The 20,070-nt window shown below is 34.7% G+C and overlaps 1 protein-coding gene across 1 annotated transcript in view; it reads left to right on the top strand.

Annotated features, from left to right (window-relative positions):
* The first annotated feature begins 263 nt into the window (after positions 1-263).
* Positions 264-20,070, top strand: part of LOC110093250 (probable inactive receptor kinase At5g10020) — a 34,124-nt gene continuing 14,317 nt past the window's right edge. The window contains exon 1 of the mRNA XM_020818078.2: positions 264-1,576. Coding sequence (XP_020673737.1) covers positions 643-1,576 — 934 coding nt within the window. The 5' untranslated portion in view covers positions 264-642. The remainder of the gene's footprint in view (positions 1,577-20,070) is intronic.

Here is a 20,070-nt window from a genome sequence, read left to right as displayed (position 1 = left end):
AATATTAAATATATAAATACATTATAATTTGAAAGCACATATATATATAAACCCCCTTTAATAAAATATAAAAATATAAGCCGAAAAATTATGACCCATCTTTTTTACATAAAATTTATGAAATCATATTACATTTACTATAATATTTATATAAACTATTGGATACATTTAGAACAAATTATTATTTTTATTACTATTATTATTATTTTCTTTCTGATAAAGGCCAACAACAGCACAATCTTATTCGCTTTGAAACGGCCACCCTAGCATTCATCTCCCTCATCCTCATATTTGATTGAGCGGAATTTTTATAGTTTCCAAAGCCGCAGTATCGTCCTTTTACAGACTGTATGCTCTTTTATTGTAATTCAACATTTTTAACTCCTTCGCTCTTCAAAGAAATCTGAAATCCTCACCAACCCCGCGGCCTCGCCTCTCTCTCTCTCTCTCTCTCTCTCTTCTTCGCCGCATCCATCCCCTTTCCACATTGTGAGGGAACTGAGAAGAAGCCATTTCTGCCTTCTCCCTACTTTGTTCTTCCTCATTTCCTCCAATTCTTCTAGGGTTTCACCTACCTCCATGACGGCGGCTTCCTGCTTCTCGTGACTCCTGGAGTCTGCAATCGGTATCAACTCAGGCAGCATGGATCCCCATCTCCTCTTCCTTCTCCTTCTCTTCTACTTATCGGCACTCACGCAAGCTCAACCGTCTTCGGACACTCTTTCGTTGCTGGAGTTCAAGAAGGGAATCGCCGCTGATCCCACCGGCGTGGTCCGCACCACGTGGAATCCAGTGGCATGGGGTTCTGCTTCGGCAGTGGACTCCTGCCCGCGCTCCTGGCACGGCGTCACCTGCGACGACTCCGGCGCCATCATCGCAGTTGCACTTGATGGCCTTGGTCTCTCTGGCGAGCTCAAGTTCAGCACGATCGTCGGCATGAGGGCGCTTCGCAACCTCAGCCTCTCTGGCAACTCTTTTACTGGCCGCCTTGTGCCGGCTATCGGGGCAATGACATCGTTGCAGGTCGTTGATCTGTCAGAGAACCGCTTCTATGGACCGGTTCCGGGAAAGTTAACTAACCTCTGGGGCCTTGTCCACCTCAATCTCTCGTCCAATGGTTTCAAGGGTGGATTCCCCTCCGGGATCCAGAATCTGCAGCAGCTGAGGGTGCTTGACCTACGATCCAATGCGCTCTGGGGTGACGTTGGGGCCATACTTTCGGAGCTGAGGAACGTGGAGCATGTGGATCTGAGCAACAACAAGTTCTACGGTGTCCTTTTCATGGAGTCAAGCAATTTCTGGAGCTTGGCCAACACCGTTAAGTACATGAATCTGAGTTATAATCGCTTAAGTGGAAGGTTCTTCTCAAATGATTCCATGAGATTGTTTAGGAACCTAGAAATATTGGATTTGGGACAAAATCAGCTCACAGGGGAGCTCCCTTCGTTTGATTCCCTGTCTAATTTGAAGGTTTTTCGTGCTGGTAATAATCTGCTGGATGGACCAATAACAGAGGAACTATTTGGGAGTGCAAAGCAGTTGATGGAGCTTGATCTCAGCGGGAATGGGTTTACAGGTGAATAGCTTGTCTTAGAAATACTGTAATGCTTACCCTAGTCATGACTAGCTTGGAGTGCAATGCTGGTTGTTTGACCTTGCTTGATCGATAATTTCTTACTTTGCTGACCTTTAGACTGTTCTGTGAAGGGAACCAATTTCTATACGAGGATTCATGGGAAGCAAACATAAGAAGTCTGTCGTTTTCACTATCTGGTTTCAGCATTCCCTAATTATAAAAAGGAATTGGATTGCTACTTATATTTTTATTCTTTATGATGTTATTTATGATACTCTTTTGTTATGTTTAAGTTTTTTTTGTTACAGAAATGATGATGAATGCACTTATGTTCCTCACTATTCTTCATTTCGAAAGTGTTTTGACTTAATAATTAAGGAGAGAAAAAATTTTACTTGATTGTTGTTTCACTTCTTTGTTATTGCTTGTTTTATTGCCTTTTGCTTGCATGTTGATGTGTGATTTAAACTGGTCTCCCAAAAAATAAATTCAAATTACCTTTTTAATCATTTGAGATCTCAAACTATATTAAAAAAATGGCATTAGATCGCCAACATGGATAGAAAAATTGAATATGATAAAGTTGATGGTGACTTGTAACAAAAGTATGAGTGGTAGTATTTAAAGTGGATTATTTCTTGGTTAGATTGAAGAAAAGGTCTTGCTTCTAAGGATGATATGAAGATACAAAAAGTTCTTTTGAATTGAATGGTAAGCTTTGACTTGAATGGTAGATCATGTGGGGGATCAATTCAAATTGGATAACTTTGAGTTGAAAAGGTCTTGATTGAATTCATTTTTTGCATATGGAGGATTGCATAAGACAACTCATCTTGATGTGGAGTTTTGAGCTGGGCAACCATGTAGACGTAGGTTTTGCTATTGGAGAGCTCATACATGTCAATAGCGCAAAATTACGTGCATCATGGCCATACTGTCAATGGCGCAAAATAGCGCACGCCATGGCGCACGGCGCGGCGCGGCGCACCTACGGCGCCATGTTCATGGCGAGGCGCATGTGTTTAAAATAGCGCGCGCTATTTGCGCCACATGTGAGCCATGGCGCATGAGCCCCATGTTTAAAATGGCGCGTATTGCGCTGTGCCCCATGCGCCATGGCTCAGTACGCCATGCGCCATGGCTCAGTACGCCATGCGCCATGGCTCTATGGGGAATTTTACGCCGTGGTGTCCATTCACCATTGACAAGTATGAGATAACTATTCGTAGCTAAGAGGGAGAGTCTGGGACATATATGGTTGTTGATTGGTGCTAGTTGGATTGTTGATTTTGCATGATTATAGGAGGAATAATTGCAGGAGGCTAGCAACATTAATTGTGAATTTAGTACAAATGATGCCTTAATTTTTAGGATTAATATAAGGGCTAAATTTCAGGTATTGAGTCTAGGATTTCCCAGGTCCCTTGCTACCTGGACATATATATTTATCATTCTTAGCTTCGAAATAAGGTTTTAGTTTTGTGATTGATGAATATTTTGTAAGGATATTTGCAATTTGAATTTTTGTTCAAGTGTACTTTGATTTGATGATTACTTGATCAATTTTCTCTTTTATGAAATGTCTATGAATTTCCAAATTTTTAGTCCAATTATTATGAGCAAGGTGCTTAACAATGCTAATAGTAGCTTGATTGTCACACCTTCTTATCATTTTTTCATAGGAGTTTAATCCAATTATGGTGAACGTGATTATCCACTAGAGCATGTAAATATTTGAGTGTGTTAAAGCTATATACTTTAACAAACACCATGGGTGGCCTTGACTTTGGCTTCAACACTGCTCTGAGCAACAATAAACTAATGTTTAGATTCTCTACGTAGTTAGTTTCCTCATATGAACTAGCAATATCCCAATGTTGATTTATGATTTGTTACATATTCAGTCCAATTACCAAGAATGAAGACTTTTATACTTGTTTTAGTCCCAGTTTTCAAAGACTATGCCATTCGCATTTGTCTTTTTAAGATACCTCAATATCTTATATATAACATCAATATGCTCCTTTGTAGGGTTATTTATAAGCTGATTAACAAAACTAACAAGAAAACAAATATCAATTATAGTGTCAGATAGATAAATGAGTTTTCTTACCAACCATTAGTATCTTTCCTTGTTGACAAGGGTTGAGTGTCCTTTATTCCCAATTTTGTTTGATGGATCCATTGCTATGTTTGTAGGTTTACATCTAAGTATATAAGTTTGGTTTAATATGTTCAAGGCACATTTCTATCGCATGAGGATATCCTTTTTTTTTTATCTTACTATTTTCATGCCTAAGACATATTTTAATGAACTATGTTTTTTTTTTAATTTCAAATTCTTTAGTAAGGATACATTTTAGCTTATTTATCTCTTATTCATGATCTCGTGTCAAGATGATGGCATCAACATTTATGATTAGGATACAAATTATATCCTTAGATTGTCTTTGAGTTTAACCATAGTGAATATGTTGAATCAATCTCTTAATAAAATGTTTAATTCATACGAGGGCTGTTTCTTTCAAAGAGTTTTAAGTGTAAAATGATTTAATTTAGGGAATTGAAAATTTGGTGTGTTTGATTGGAAAAGAAACAAATGCAAAGTTTTGCATTCAAGAATTAGAAATTGACCCTTTCAGTTTATTTTTGGTGTATTCTAAAATCACTAAGTTTGAGGGATTTCTTAATACACCATATCACATTCCCTAGATGTTATAGTCGGTAGTTGCCAAGCTCCAGTAACTGCCTGATGTCGTTCTGGCATAATGCTACCGCCACTTGCTGTCCAACTCCCACCAATTGCTACTTCTAGACACTACTCGCCATCGTAGCTGGCTGCCACCATTTGCCAAATGCAAACAACCCACCTCTAGTGGCCTATTAATGCTTTAGAATAAAATTATGAAAAATATGAAAATGTTTTTTCATATTTGGTTCCATAATTGAGTCTTTAGAAATGATTGAAATTTTTGAAAATTAAAATTAATTTTAAACTTATCTGTTTTTAGAAAGATCCAAATATTTCTAGCATTTTTATCAACAAAAAATATAAATCATTTATTACCTAAAATATTGTTCACCTAAGATGGCCCTAGATGTCACCATGGATTATTGCAATTGGTTTGGAGGCTTTATAGGGATGACTAAGGTATGATATTTCATGTTGGAATGTCTCAGGTTTTTGTTGAGAAAAAGAGAACAAAATAATTTTTTTAGTTATATGAAATTTGGATGTTCGTGGAGAAATTGTCATAACAGCGAAAATCGGACCGGACAACAAACCGGATGAAAGAGAGGTTCACGGTTCGACCGGTCGAACCGGATGATGTAATAAATAATAATATTATTAAAAAATTAATAAAATTAATAAAATTGATAAAATAATGAAATATAATAATCATATAATTCCTATAAATTATTGTTAATTTATATTACATATTTAGATTTAATTTATAAATATAAATTATTTAAAAACTTAAAACTCTCAATAACTATGTTGTATAGTGTATATAACTATATATGAAACTAAAAATGACTTTTTGCTTTATATGATTTAGTCCCACATCACTTGGAAGTGTTACTTTGTATTGTTTATGCACCTCTTTGCTTTTACTCATGGCAAGAGCTAATATGGTGAATGAAGACATTTGAGATGGTTAAATTAAATATTTGATTATGTCTTTATCACAAAATTAAGAGTTTTATATTAACATTTATATGTATTTATCATTAAATAGTTTATTTAAGTATTTATATTAAAAAATTTTGAACCGTCCGGTTTTAAAAAACCCGGACCGGTTCAACCAGTGAACCGGCGGTTTCGGTTTTCAGGTTGAACCGAACCGGCCGTCAGACCGGTTCACGGTTGAACCGGTCGGACTGGCCGGTCCGGTCCGATTTTTAAAGCAATGCATGACCATATCGTGCTTTTGTTGGAGGAAAATAAATATCAAGTTTTATTTACTTCCCTTTCAAGAATTCCTTCATATTTAGGAGGTAAAAACCAACATTTTTTTGTATTGCCAATTATTTTTCTCGGGTCCCTACCCTAGAATTCACAGTGAGCAGGGAGAAAATTAGTAGTTCATTTCATATCATTGGTAATTTTATTGATTGATAATAAATTCAACATTTAGCAACTAAGAAAATATATTTTAGAACTAAAGAGCTAGAGATATTGATAGTTCCAATGTCACTTGTGATGTTGACCCATTAGCAATCATGGTTTAAAATTGCGCAATATGGGCTCGCCTTTGCGCAATTCCAGTAAAAAACGCCTCGAGTTTTTTTATGAGGCCTTCGCCTCAACTTGGTTGAGGCCCGCCTTGAGGCTCGACTCGCCTCACTGGCATGAGGCTTACGCCTCATGCTATATATATTAAAACTTACATAAATCTTGAAGTAAATGCCCGACATTGGACTCTATAGGAGAGGAGGAAGGGGAGAGAGCAGTTCATCATAATGATGATTCAAATGAAGAACCCCGTAGTGATGACAGTGATGATGACTTATGAGTTCTTATGTGATATGTCATTGCTATTTATTTTTGGAAATTTGAATTATATGTTAATGAAAAGAATACTGGGATTTGGGAAAGATAGAATTTTTAGTTGAACTATATTTCATGTTGTTTTATTGTTGGGATATTTTGATTTCACTTCATTTCTTATGCTTTTTTATGTTTTATATTATTCACTCATTAGTATATAAAAAATTTATCATTTTATGTTTACGCAATCTTTTGATTTTGAGGCTTACGCCTCAAAACGCCTTGAGGCTTACGCCTCGCCTCACGAATGAAAACCGCCTCAATACCCGAATACGCAATTTTAAACATTGATCTTGACTTTATAATTCTTGAAACACGATTGAAGAGTTTGAAGTAAGGAGTCATCCTTTGTGAATTTCTGTTTTGGACATTGAAGATTGAAGTCCATACCTTTTTGAACAATCACATCAATGACTTGGTTATAGTTTTTTAGATGCCAAATTTGCTATGGAATCTTGATTCATGGCAGGTGATGACACCATTGGAGTATCATCTTCTTTAAGCTATTTCATGTTTAATCATCATCAGGGTTGAAGCAAATAAGAAATCCTTAAGAGGAAGGATGAGGAGGCTTTGGATTTTTTAGAGTGTGGAAGGTAGAGAGGTGTGAAAGATAGAATGTGGAGGGAAGATGGAGAAACATGTCTTTGATCCCATGCTATAATAAAATATGTGTGAAGGCTATTTGAAATTTTTTATCTACAAAGTGGAGAGGTACACAATTTATAGGAGAGGCATGACACTTAGAATAGAAATAAAGATGAATAATTAATATCAAGATCAGCCATATGAAGAAGATAAAATTTACCTAATAAGTATAGTGTTAAATCTAGGAACATATTCATTATTTATCTAGAATGGAGGATTACATAAGGTAAGCTACCTTGATGAGGATTGTTGAGCTAGACAAGCATTCATGCATAGGTTTTGCTGTAGGATGGTAGGGCTGGGAGGATTTGGAATTCCATAGCTAGAAGGCAGTCTGTGTAATGTGCTATTACTGATTGGTGACAATTGGATTGTTGATTTTATGTGATTGTAGGAGGCCTGATTACAGGAGGTTGGCAATATTAATTGGGAAGCTAGCAAAGATTATGCATTGATTGTTGGGATTGAATGTAGAGGGATTGAATTTGAGATTATCACAATAGTTATACAGATGAGTCCTAGAAAGAAGATATAGTATGTGGGAATTCAAATCTAAGCTGATCCTATATTAAATTTTAATATTCTTTTAAATTTGAAATAAATTCTAATTTATTATGCCTCATCAATTATTGATGAATAATTATTTAGGATGAAGTTATTCTTTCCATTTGTTAGTTATTGGCATATATTATATGGTCTAGTTGTGAAAGCTTTCTAGCTTTAGATTTCCAATTGCAACCAAATTAGTATTTAACTAACTTTTTTTTATCTGCGTTTTAGGAAGTTCTGCTGTCATGAATAATTTCTTGTGATCGAGCTCATCAATATTGCATTCTAGTAGCACAGATGCTTTTTGTGTTTTTCAATATAATATTTTACAATTCTATCAGTTTTTTTTAAGGAAATTACAGTAACTCCAAACAATGACATTTTTTAGGACAGTTTTATAATTTATTTTGCTTCGCCTTAAATAGACCTTATGTTTTAGGTCCATATATATATATATATATATGGAGATTTATGATCTATATTATAGTGATTTGGTTAACACTTTTTTTAAATAGAACTTTGAAAACTAAGTGTGCCAACTGATGGGAGAAGCATATTTTGGTATCAAAATTTAAAAATAAAGGGGATGTTCAAGATTATGGCAATTATCAAAGAATCAAATTTATGTGTTGTACAACGAAGCCTTGAGAGAAAATAATAAAGTATTGGCTTAAAGCATTACATTAATTTAGGATAACTAAGTTTTCATATCAGGATGATATGCTATGCAAGTGATTTGTTTTGTGATAATGAATGAAGAAGTACACATAATAGAGATGATATTCTTATAATTTTTATTGATTTTGAGAAAGATATCATTGAGTACATAGAGAATTGGTTTGTTGTGTTTACCAACGTTTAAAATTGCGCAATAAAAGGCGCGCCTCACCGCAATTTGGTCCATTTAAGCCTCAAAGCCCACACAATAAGTTCAGTTTATGAGGCTTACGCCTCAAGTTTACTGAGGCGCGCCTCGCCTCATATATTTAAGGCGCCGCCTCTAAAAAAATTAACCTAAAGTTTTTTTTTTAGTTCGGCCCCCCAGTTGCCGACGTGGTGCGCCTAGTGAGATGTCGACGTGGCATCAACATTTAAACCCTGGTTTAGGTCGAATGCAGAGGCGACGTTTAGATTTTCAAGTTCCAGCAAAAATTTGAACTTTCAAGTATTTACTCCAGAGCAATTTCAAGCATTGTTCACTCAGTTTCTTCTAAGATGTCGTCACCCCCAATGAGATAGGTAACTTAATGCTATGTTTTCTGTTCCGTATTGCGTATATTATGGTTATGCTATGCGTTGGTGTTCAAGGTTCTGAAGATCTTCTTATTTTATGCTTATTCTATGCGTATGCATTGCTTCTCGAAACTTTTTAAATATTTGATACTTTGATGCCATCGTGTTTTCTCTGTATTCAGGGTTTATAATGAATTTATGTTAAAATTTGAAACATAAAACCTAACTAAAATTTAAGCACCGAGTAATATATGTGTAGGCTGTGCGTACGCAATGCGTCTTTTGTGCGTATGCTATGAGTACACGTTGCGTGATCCCTGCTTATATTGTGCGTACTTTATGCGTGCGTATAATTTAATGCCATGTTTTCTACAATGTGCGTTCTTGTGCGTATGTTATGCATATACTATGTGTGATCAGTGCTTATGATGTGCGTATTGTTTGCGTTTGTATAATTTGCTGCCATGTTTCCTGCACTGCGTTCTTGTGCGTGTGCTGTGCGTAATATATGCGTATGTTATGCGTACACTGTGCGTGGCCGCTGCTTATATTCTACGTATGTTGTGCGTTTTTTGTGCGTATCCCATTCACTTATTTTTAATTTTTAATTTTTTACAATTTTCAGATATATGTTCGTCCAATTACCTATTGATGCTATGTTTCTTCGTTTCGAACAATGTATGATAACTTTGCTCAGCAAATTACTCCTCAAATCAAGGACACATTGAAACGTTTAAAGATGATACAGTTTTTGGAATTTTTCTGGGTTTGAGCAAAATGTCCCTCTTATTTATGAGCTGATCTCAAGGTGGGACATTTCAAAACAATGCTTTATTATAAAAGGTCAACCCATTTCTTTCACTGCTGATGGAGTGGCCATTCTTACTGGTCTGCCAAATAAAGGAGAAGAAATATCCTGGCATTCCTTAGCACATACTTCAGTTACATCAACGAAAATAAGGACAGACATGATGGAGTTGAACAAGCAAACCCCCCCGAGACTATGTTAAGAACGTTTATTATGTATTTATGTTTAAATTTACTTTTTCAACTTAACAACTTCAAAACCTCTCGGTTGATTCAAATAATAGCAAATAATCTAGATGATTTTTTGTCAATAAACTGGGCTAGTTCAATTAGGGAATTTTTAGTTGGAGAGTTTAATAAGGTCTCCTCCAAGATTTCAAATAAGAAGCTAGCAGGTTACATCAACGATTTTGTACCTCTGTTAATTGCGAGTGTTAAGTGCTAACTGCTAAATTCATTCAAAATTTTATTGGCTCAATGTGAGTGCTAAAATTTTCTTTCATCTTATGCAGATTTGATTCTTGGAGCATACTACTATTCATGCTCCTATGTATGCTGACAAAAGGCCACATTTTTTTCGATGGGCCTATGATATTGTATATACTATAGAGGTGATCACTAACTTATTTGCTAATATAAGGAAAGTCAGATTTGTAATGTTTTACAAGCAGTTTCTCAGGCAGAAATGGATATGGTTAATGTCAAGAAATATCCACCAGACAGCCCTCCATCTCCTGATTTCCCTCATGAAATATCCACCCATCAAAACAACCCTCCCAATCTCCCCATCATACCCCACCTCCTCAGCAAGACCCCCACCAACCTTTAGCAAGACCCCCACCAATCTCTTTAGCAACCACACTTAAGTTTTTCTACTGAAGCACTTCAGTCTCTACAAGAAACAATAATTAAATCCTGCCAAGAAACATGCACAACTTTTTCGAGAATTTGAAGACAGGCTGAGCACAAAGTTTGAAGATTTAACTGAGAGAGTTGGAGTTATTGAGGTCAAGCTCAATAATTATATTGATCAGAGCAAAATAGTTCTTCAGAAAAGATCTGTTAGCTACTCTTCATCTTTCAATATGAGACAAAAATCAAATATCCCTCCCCATAGCCCTAATGAACCAAATGAGCCAATCCCATCAAAAGATCCAATCCCACCAAATGAGCCAATCCCAGCAGAAATGCAACTTATTCCATATATAAATCCAAATGAACCAATACCAGTTGATAACATTCAAATAAAACCTGTAACTTATGTTTATGCAGATGAAATAGAAAATTACAAAGGCCTTCTGTGTTTGACTTCTGAGAAGAGAAATTTTGTGTGAGAAAGTTTGAAAAAGTTCAATAAAAGGTAAAAAAATTGCAACTTATTTTTTGTTTGAATATTTGTATGCGTATAATATGCGTGGGTTATGCGTATGATATGCGTGGGATATGCGTATGGTATGCGTATGGTATGCGTATGGTATGTGTGAGTTATGCTTATGAAATGCGTATTTAATATATATTTTTTGCAGGGACGATAGTATTGTGTTTGTTGTTAACGTTCTTATTTCCATATCTGACATTGATGAGTTATTAAGCGACAGTTATTTAGACAATGAACATGTAGATATTTTTGCCCATATCTTAGATGAGAAGTGTAACCTTATGCCTGACAAGTACCATAATTTTTTATACATCTCTCCAGTCTATTGTGTTAGTAACTTAGTATTCAATTTATCAGTTTAACTATTGGATTAGTAACTTAATATCCATTTCTTAGTTCTTATATTTACTACTTGCACTTGCAGAATAACAAAGGAAGGAATAAATTGTTCAAATTGCAAATCGACCATATAACCGAGCTTTCTGTTTCTTCAAACAATATTTTATTACAGCCAATCATTGAATCCAATCACATTACCCTTCTGGTTGGTTTGCTGAAAGAACAAAAGTGGAAATTTTATGACTCGTTGGACGACCGTGTCAAAGAGCATAGGCTTGTTGTTCCAAAAATCATAAGTATTAGATGAACATGAACTTTTCAATTTTTAAAAAATGTATTGAACTAATCCTTGTTCTACGTATATTTCATCTTAAAGCCCTATATTCTGACACGAAAGGAGCTTTTAATAGTGATATCAAAAAATGGAAGCTTTATACCATTAAAGGTGTATCAAAACAGGAGAATTTTGTAGATTGTGGAGTGTATGTCTGTAAATATATGGAAAGAATAAGTTTTGAAGGCAGCACTGATTAGACTGATAGTAGAAATTGGCAAGTAGACATGCCAAAGTATAGGGCAGAATTTGCATATGAAATATTTTGTAAAACGTTAGAAAAATAACAGTTTTTTATTCTGTGTAAAAATGTTTATGTGTATAAATGTTGTAGTGTATAAATGTTTAAATAGTTTCTGTGTATAAATGTTTAAACAGTTTCTGTGTATAAATATTTTTCATTATGTGTATAAATGTTTATTTCTGAAGACTATATTTTTCAATTATGTGTATAAATGTTATTTACATTGATTTGATTAAAAAATAACTTATTAAATAATAATACGCATAACATACGTACAACGTACGCATAACGCACGCACAACGTACGACGTATACACGCACTACGAATGCACAAAAGACGCACAATGTACGCCGTATAACACACACAATAAATTTTATTTTCTAGTCTTGAATATGATACTTGAACAAGTATAAAGGGTTTATGGCTCTTGGTGGATTGTATTTAAGGAAGAGAAATAATTTTAAAATTAAACGTTTTTAAATAATACGCATAACGCACGCACAACGTACGCCATATACATGCACTACGAACGCACAAAAGACGCACATCGTACGCATCATACACGCACATGTTACGCAGTAAATTTTATTTATAAAATTCTATTAAATGTTTTAATTAATATCTATCTTTGTTTGTAAGTTACTTACATTAAAATGATGAGGAATATGTTTAACACGTTGAACTTATACTTATTATTATAAATTAGACGCTATGTGATTTTTATAATTTCATTTTCTAGTCTTGAATATGATATTTGAATAAGTACAAAGGGTTTATGGCTCTTGGTGGATTCTATTTAAGGAAAAGAAATAAGGAATATGATGTTTGAAAGAGTGTGTTTGGCATTTGCGTTTAAAGATTAGTGTTTGAATTTTTTATTTGTTTTAACGAAAAAAATAATTTTATAAATGGTTTTGAAACGTTTTTAAATAACACGCATAACGCACGCATACAATACGCATATCGTACGCATAATATATGCACAAATTACGCAGATAGTATGCATAATGCATGCACAAATTTTATTTATCTATTTATATTAAATGTTTTAATTAATATCTATCTTTGTTTTTAAGTTACATTAAAATGATGAGGGGTCGTGACATGAATAATAATTTTCGTTGGCTGTGGATTGACGGGTGGTAGATATGATTGGCAGGGTAAGAGGGTTGGTTGATTTTTTATGAGCCTTTATTAATTACTATTGATCAACATTCATATTTCTACTATATAAAGCGAGAACACTTGAAGAAAAGTGTAACTCATGATTTTCAAACAGAAGTAATGCAGCTTTGACCGAAGGTAATATTTTTTATTTCAGAAACTAAGTCTAAGGTTGCTGTTAGTTTGTGATTCTTTTGAGGATGAGGATAACTAACTAGATTTCTAAATCGTTAAAATGAAAGTACTAGGTAATCCTTATCCTCAAACGAATCACAAACTACCAGAAGCCTTAGATTTATTTCTGAAGTAAAAAACTTTCCTTCTGTCAAAGGCTGCATTACTTCTGTTTGAAAATTATGTCTAAAAATCAAAGGAAGGTTCTCTTGTAATCAAAGGAAGGTTCTCTTCCATTCATTACTGCGATACTTATCCTCTTCCCTGTTAACATAAACCTGGTCAAGGAAGAGGATAAGTATCGCAGTAAAGATTGGAAGGCTTGGTTGTCCAAGATGATTTATATTGATATAGGAAAGTTGAATTTTTTTTTATTGATATAGGAAAGTTGATGTTGTTGAAGATGTACATTAAGTTACAGCACATCATATGTATTACGCACAGCGGACGCATAGACTATGCACAATATAATATTATATATGTTTTATTAAATATTAATACAAAATCATACATTAAGTTACAGCTGTTCCAACTGCTAATTTTCAAATAATTTAAAAGTTTTACAAAATACGCATAGAATACGTCTCTCATACGCAGTATGTACGCCTTAAATACGCAGTACATACGCATTATATACGCATAAAATTCGCACAACATAAAACTGAACACATCCAGAAAATTTATCTGACGGCTCGACATTATATAATACTAAACACGTCCAGTAGGACCAGTACGCATATTAAACCCTAAACGCGAACTGCTCTCTTCGCCTGGAGGTTTCTTCTACTGCGAGTTGGGTTGCTGTCTCCTCTGTCCGACCCACGGCCGCTTCTGTCCGAGGCTGCTGTCTCCTCTGACCTGCATCAGATCATAGAAAGGATTAGTAAGAACTCGTTCACTTCTTATTTTTCTCAATCAGGATGGTTAGAAATAAGGATAAGGCTGCATCAGGTCATAAAAAAGATCCAGCATGGAAATATAGTACTCAGGTGGATGTAGGAGGCAGTGATAAAACATATGTCTATCTGAAATGCAATTATTATGATAAAGTTGTGAAAGGTGGTGTGACTAGGATGAAGGAACACCTTTCAGGTTCTCACAAGAATGTTGCTCAATGCTCCAAAGTTCCTGATGCTGTAAGGGATGAGATAAAGTCATACATGAATAATTCTACCTCATCAAAACATCTTGCACAGAAGCAATTTGAGGATAGAGTTGATGCTGGATCTTACTACGGGAGTGAGCGCAGCGTTAGGGATTAATCTTCTTCTATGAAGCCCATTTCATCTAGGGGTGCTAGAGGGCTTATGAATCATTATATGGTTGACACGTTAGAGGATATGCCTTCTACTACACAGAAGATGGCCCCAGAAAATGCAAAGGAGGCGTGAAGAAGAGTGTGTAAGGATATATGCAGATTCTTCTATGAAAATGCAATTCCATTTAATGTTGCAACAGCACCTGCTTATTACAACATGATTTGTTTAGTTGGAGCATTTGGAAGAGGGTTCAAACCTCCAACCATGTATGATTTAAGAACATGGATTTTGAAAGAGTTGGAAAGCACTGATAAAAGCATCGAAGAAATTAAGAAGACTTGGGCCCAAACAGGAGTAACAATTATGTCAGATGGGTGGTCTGATATCAAACATAAAAGTTTGATCAACATCCTCATTAATAATCCTTATAATACTGTATTTTTAAGGTCAATTGAAGCATCTGACCAGGTCAAAGATGCTGAATTCATATTTGGATTATTAGATAGCATTATTAATGAGGTTGAACAACATTTGGTTGTAAAAATTGTGACAGATAATGCAAGTTCTTATAAGGCTGCAGGTAATAAACTTATGGAGAAGAGGAAACATTTGTACTGGACTCCATGTGCTGCACATTGCATAGATCTGATTCTTGAGAAGCTTGGGGAGCTACCTCAACATAAAAATACACTCACTAAAGCAAAAAAAATAATCAAGTTTATTTACAACCACTCTTGGGTTCTAGCTCTTATAAGAAAGTTTTCGAAGAAAGAAATTCTAAGGCCAGCCGCAACAAGATTTTTCACCGCTTACTTGACCTTAGAGAGCATGCTAGATGCCAGAACCTTTAGAGGCTATGTTCACATCTATACAGTGGTTGAGTTGTGCTTGGGCGAAGAAGGCTGAGGGAAAAGAGATTAGAAAGATTGTTTTAAATGACAAATTTTGGCAAAGTGTTTTATATGCCATTACGACCATAAGACTTTTAGTTCATGTTTAAGGATGGTAGATGCTGAGAAGAAGCCTGCAATGGGTTTCATCTACAATGCCATGGATGAAGCCAAAGAGACGATTGCCTCCAACTTAGGAGGCAATGAAGGAAGCTTTAGGAAAATTTGGAATATTATTGATGATAGGTGGGAACTACAGCTTCACCGACACTTACATGCCACTGGCTACTACCTAAACCCTCAGTATCAATATGCAGAGAACAAGTCTACAAACCCTGAAATAAAGTTGGGATTATATCATTGCATGGATCGTCTAATAAGTGATGCAACTGAAAGATCAAATGCTGACTTGCAATTGGTATTTTTTAAAAACAAAGAAGGTTTTTTTGGATTACAACAAGCAAAAGATACAATTGCCAAATGATCTTCAGTTGAGTAGTGGATTCAATTTGGTGATGGGACTCCAGAATTACAGCGTTTTGCTATGAAAATTTTGGGCTTGACATGCTTTTCATCTGACTGTGAAAGAAATTGGAGTACTTACAATCAAGTATATACAAAGAGAAGAAATCGCTTGTCGTCATTGAGGATGAACTCACTGGTGTACATTATGTACAACAGGAGACTCAGAGATAAAAATTTGAAGAAAAAATGATTAATGGATGATGAAGATCCTTTCCTTTGCGATGATATGGCATCTGATGATGAGTGGTTTGTAGATGATGAAGTTGAAGTGATGTCGTCTGAATTACAAGATGAAGATTTAAATGTTGATTTCTTTGATAGTCTTAAAGCATTCACATCCACCACAACTCAAGAACAAATAAAAAAAGGTATATAAATAATATAGTTTTCTTTTCTTAGACTTTTATTAATGTATTACACTATTATTCATTATGTTATTGTTCAAAAATATTTAGGGAAGAGGAAGATAATTAATAAAGAGGAAGTAGTTGATTGAGAGATATTTGACTCTATAGGAGAGGGGGAAGAGGAGAGAGCAGTTCATCATACTGATGATTCAAATGAAGACCCCCTTAGTGATGACTGATGAGTGATGACAGTGCTGATGAGTGATGACAGTGCTGATGACTAGTGAGTTCTTATGCGATATGTCTCCCTTATTTATTCTCAAAGATGTGGTAAGTAGTATTTTTATGTTTTATATATTATTTACTCATTAGTATATACAAAATTTATTATTTTATGTTTACGTAATTTTTTTATTTTGAGGCTTACGTCTCAAATCGCCTTGAGGCTTACGCCTCGCCTCACGAACGAAAAACACCTCAATACCCGAATACGCAATTTTAAACCTTGGTGTTTACAATAAGAAATGTACTGAATCAAAGATAAATTAATATTATTAAAATTATATATATAATGGATTATTTACTAGTATTAAAAATAGTTGCGAATTGATTCAAAAGTTTTGATTTTGTACGGATCTAAATGTTAGTAGCACAAATGCCATTAATATCTAAATTAATTGAGAAAATTTTGAATGTAAAGATGGATGCGTGACAAAATTAGTGAGGATAAATTAAAGATTGTTATTTTTAATTATAGAAATATCTATTGAAGATAAGATGACTAAAAATAAACTCAAGTGTTTGAATATGTAAAATGAATAGTAGATATTGATAAAATTAGTATTAGATGATTAAGAAGGAAAATGAGTAGACTTAGGGTCTATTTTATAGATAGAAGTTGTCCCAAGTGATTTGCAAAGTCTAAATTTAACACCTCAAATACCACTCAATTGATCAAATGGCAAATAAGAATTCATAGTGTCATCCCAAATACATGGTATAAGTGAATGATGATAGTAGTTCATCATATGCTCCTGAAGTAGGGACCTATGAAAATATAAAAACCTTTTAAAAGATCTGTAGTAGGTTAGGAGGATGATGGAAACATGATGCTAGTTTCGTAAGCCACAACATCTATATCTGTTTTGATTTGCAAGGTGATCGAAGCTACTACTACTTTAATGGGTGTAAAAGATCCATGGGGATTGCTCGACACATGTCAGTTAATCTTGAGCTTTTTTTTTGACTTGTGTGATGGTATGCAATGAGTGTGTTAATTTCTATTTTTAAGAATAAAGGTGATGCACAAGATTGTGTGAATTATAGAGGAATTAAGTTAATGTGTCATACTTTAAAACTATGGGAGCGAGTTATGAAGCATAGGTTGCGGTGTGATACCAATGTTTCTCAAAATCAATTTGGATTCATAATGGGTAGGTCGACTATGGAAGCCATACATTTATTAAGAGGTTTGATGGAGAAATATAGAGAAAATAAGGAGGATCTACATATGATATTTATTGATTTAGAAAAAGCATATAATAAAATTCCAAGAGAAGTGCTATGGAGAGTTTTTGAAAAGAAAGGAGTTAATAATGCTTATATTTAAATCATTAAAGATATGTATGCAGGAGCGATTACTTGTGTTCAAACACAAGGTGGTTTGACCAAGTATTTCCCTATTTCGGTTGGGTTACATCAAAGATTAGCCTTAAGCCCATATCTTTTTTGCTTTAGTCATGGATGTTCTCACTAGACATTTGCAAGAGGATGTATCTTGGTGTATGCTTTTTGCTGATGATATTCTTCTTGTGATAAGACTAGAGAGGGAGTTGAAAGTAAATTTGAATTATGGAGGTCAACATTAGAGACTAAAGGTTTTCGCTTGAGTAGATCTAAAACGGAATATATGGAGTGTAATTTTAGTAGTAATAGACCTAGTGAGGGGATTGTGACTTTGGGTGATCAAATCATTAATAAGAGTACACGCTTTAGATATATTGGATCTATTGTTCAGAGTGATGGTGAAATAGATGGGGATATTATCAGCAGAATTCAAGTTGGATGGTTGAAGTGGAGGAATGCATCGAGCTTGTTGTGTGATAGAAAAGTACTCCTCAAACTTAAGGGAAAATTCTATAAGATGGCAGTGAGGCCTGCAATGCTTTATGGTGCTGAATGTTGGCCATTAAAAGAGAAGCATAATATTAAGTTAAGTGTGGCAGAGATGAGGATGCTCAGGTGGATGCGTGGCTTTACCCTTTAGAGATAGGATACGAAATGAGCATATATGTGAAAAGGTTGGAGTAGCTCTAGTATAAGATAAGATTAGAGAGGTCGCCTTAGATGGTTTTGTCACATAAAATGGTGGCCTTCCAATGACCTGGTTAGGAGAGTAGAAGTATTAGATTTGACTTATGTTAAAAAGGTTGAGGCAGACCTAAAAAGACCTAGTTAGAAAATATTAGGAATGAACTTTCTTTATTAGATTTAAACGAGAATTTGACCTTTAATATGACACAATGGAGAAAAAGGATTCATATAGCCGACCCCACGTAGTGGGATAAAGGCTTGATGTTGTTGTTATTGTGTGATGGTATGCAATAACACTGTTGTCACTAGGTCCCAAGTCCTAGATGAGAAAAGTGGAGGGTTCGGTTAGGTACTTGATAGCCAGTGTAAAACTTGTCGAATAATCATGACATGAATCCTTAAAAAAATTGTATTAATGCTAGGGCGTCCCCTGGATGTGATGGGTGTATGGCTTGAATACAACGATAAGTGTGCAAAGGGCCGCTACACCGGCTCGTGGGTGTAGTATTAAATAGGCAAGGGTTCCCACATCAAGAATGTTCTTGATGTGGGCAAAGAAGCTAGTCTATGAAACTTAATTTAGGATAGGAACTTGAAATATATATTCCCTTACAGGAAAATTAATGGAATTAATAGATATTATGATTCATAGGAAGATAAATATTTTGTGCATTCAGAAAACTAAATCGGTTGAAGAGAAAGGCTAAGGAAATTGATAATTTAGGATTTAAACTATGATATTCGAGTAAGAGTCGTACTAACAATGGTGTAAATGTGATTATATATAAGAGTTTGAAGGATAATGATTTAAAAATTAATAGAATTGAAGATAGAATTATAGATTTAAAGATTGTTGTTGATGATAAGATTGTTAATATTATAAGTGCTTATGCTCCTCAAGTAGGTTTGGATATGGGTTCAAAATTAAAATTTGGAATGACTTAGAAGAATTAATACAAAAGATATCTTTTGAAGAAAGAGTTCTTATTGGAGAAGATTTAAATGGATATGTTGGTAGAGAGGTAGATGATTTTAAAAGCATTCACGGTTGCCATGAGTTTAAAACGACAAATGACGTTGGCAATACCATATTGAATTTTTCTTTCGCTTATGATTTTTTAATTACTAATATATTTTTTCAGAAAAGAGATGTGCTAAAGTTTGTGTGAGAATCCAACTCGATCAACCTCTTCATTTAGGTGTATGGGTTGATAGCAAGGATGGAAGATTCTTTCAAAAAGTGGAGTATGAAAATGTTTCAAACTTTTGCTTTGTTTGTGGGAAGATTGGACATGTGGAGAAGGAATGTGTGCCTATGAATGAAGTTCATAAGGAATTGAAGGGTGCTCATGGTACTGTTGAAGAGTCAGGTGTGGGTAGTAAAAAAATAAGCTACAATGAACCTTCTTATGGTCCTTGGATCTTGGTTAAAAACAAGAAGAAAAGGATTTCAAATCAGAGGAACAAGTGGATTAATCCTAACAATTCCAGAAATGTAAGAAAATTTGCTGTTCCAGTAATAGCTGTTTAGGCTGCTAGGCATGTTTTGGATGCAAGCATTGATAAAGACTTGATCCAGGATCTCCCAGGGAAAGTAAATATTGATGCTGATCAACTAGAGAAAGGGGAGATTAGTATGGAAGAATGTTTAGTAGAGCAAAGGGACAAAAACTCTATTCTTTTGGGGCAAAATTTCCAAAATTCAGGAAATCTTACTAGCACGTATCCAGATCCTTCT

This window comes from Dendrobium catenatum, unplaced genomic scaffold, assembly GCF_001605985.2.
Source record: "Dendrobium catenatum unplaced genomic scaffold, ASM160598v2 fragScaff_scaffold_176, whole genome shotgun sequence".
NCBI classification, from domain to species: domain Eukaryota; kingdom Viridiplantae; phylum Streptophyta; class Magnoliopsida; order Asparagales; family Orchidaceae; genus Dendrobium; species Dendrobium catenatum.
Note: the sequence above shows the minus strand (reverse complement) of the source record. Positions and strands in the feature narration are given on the sequence as shown.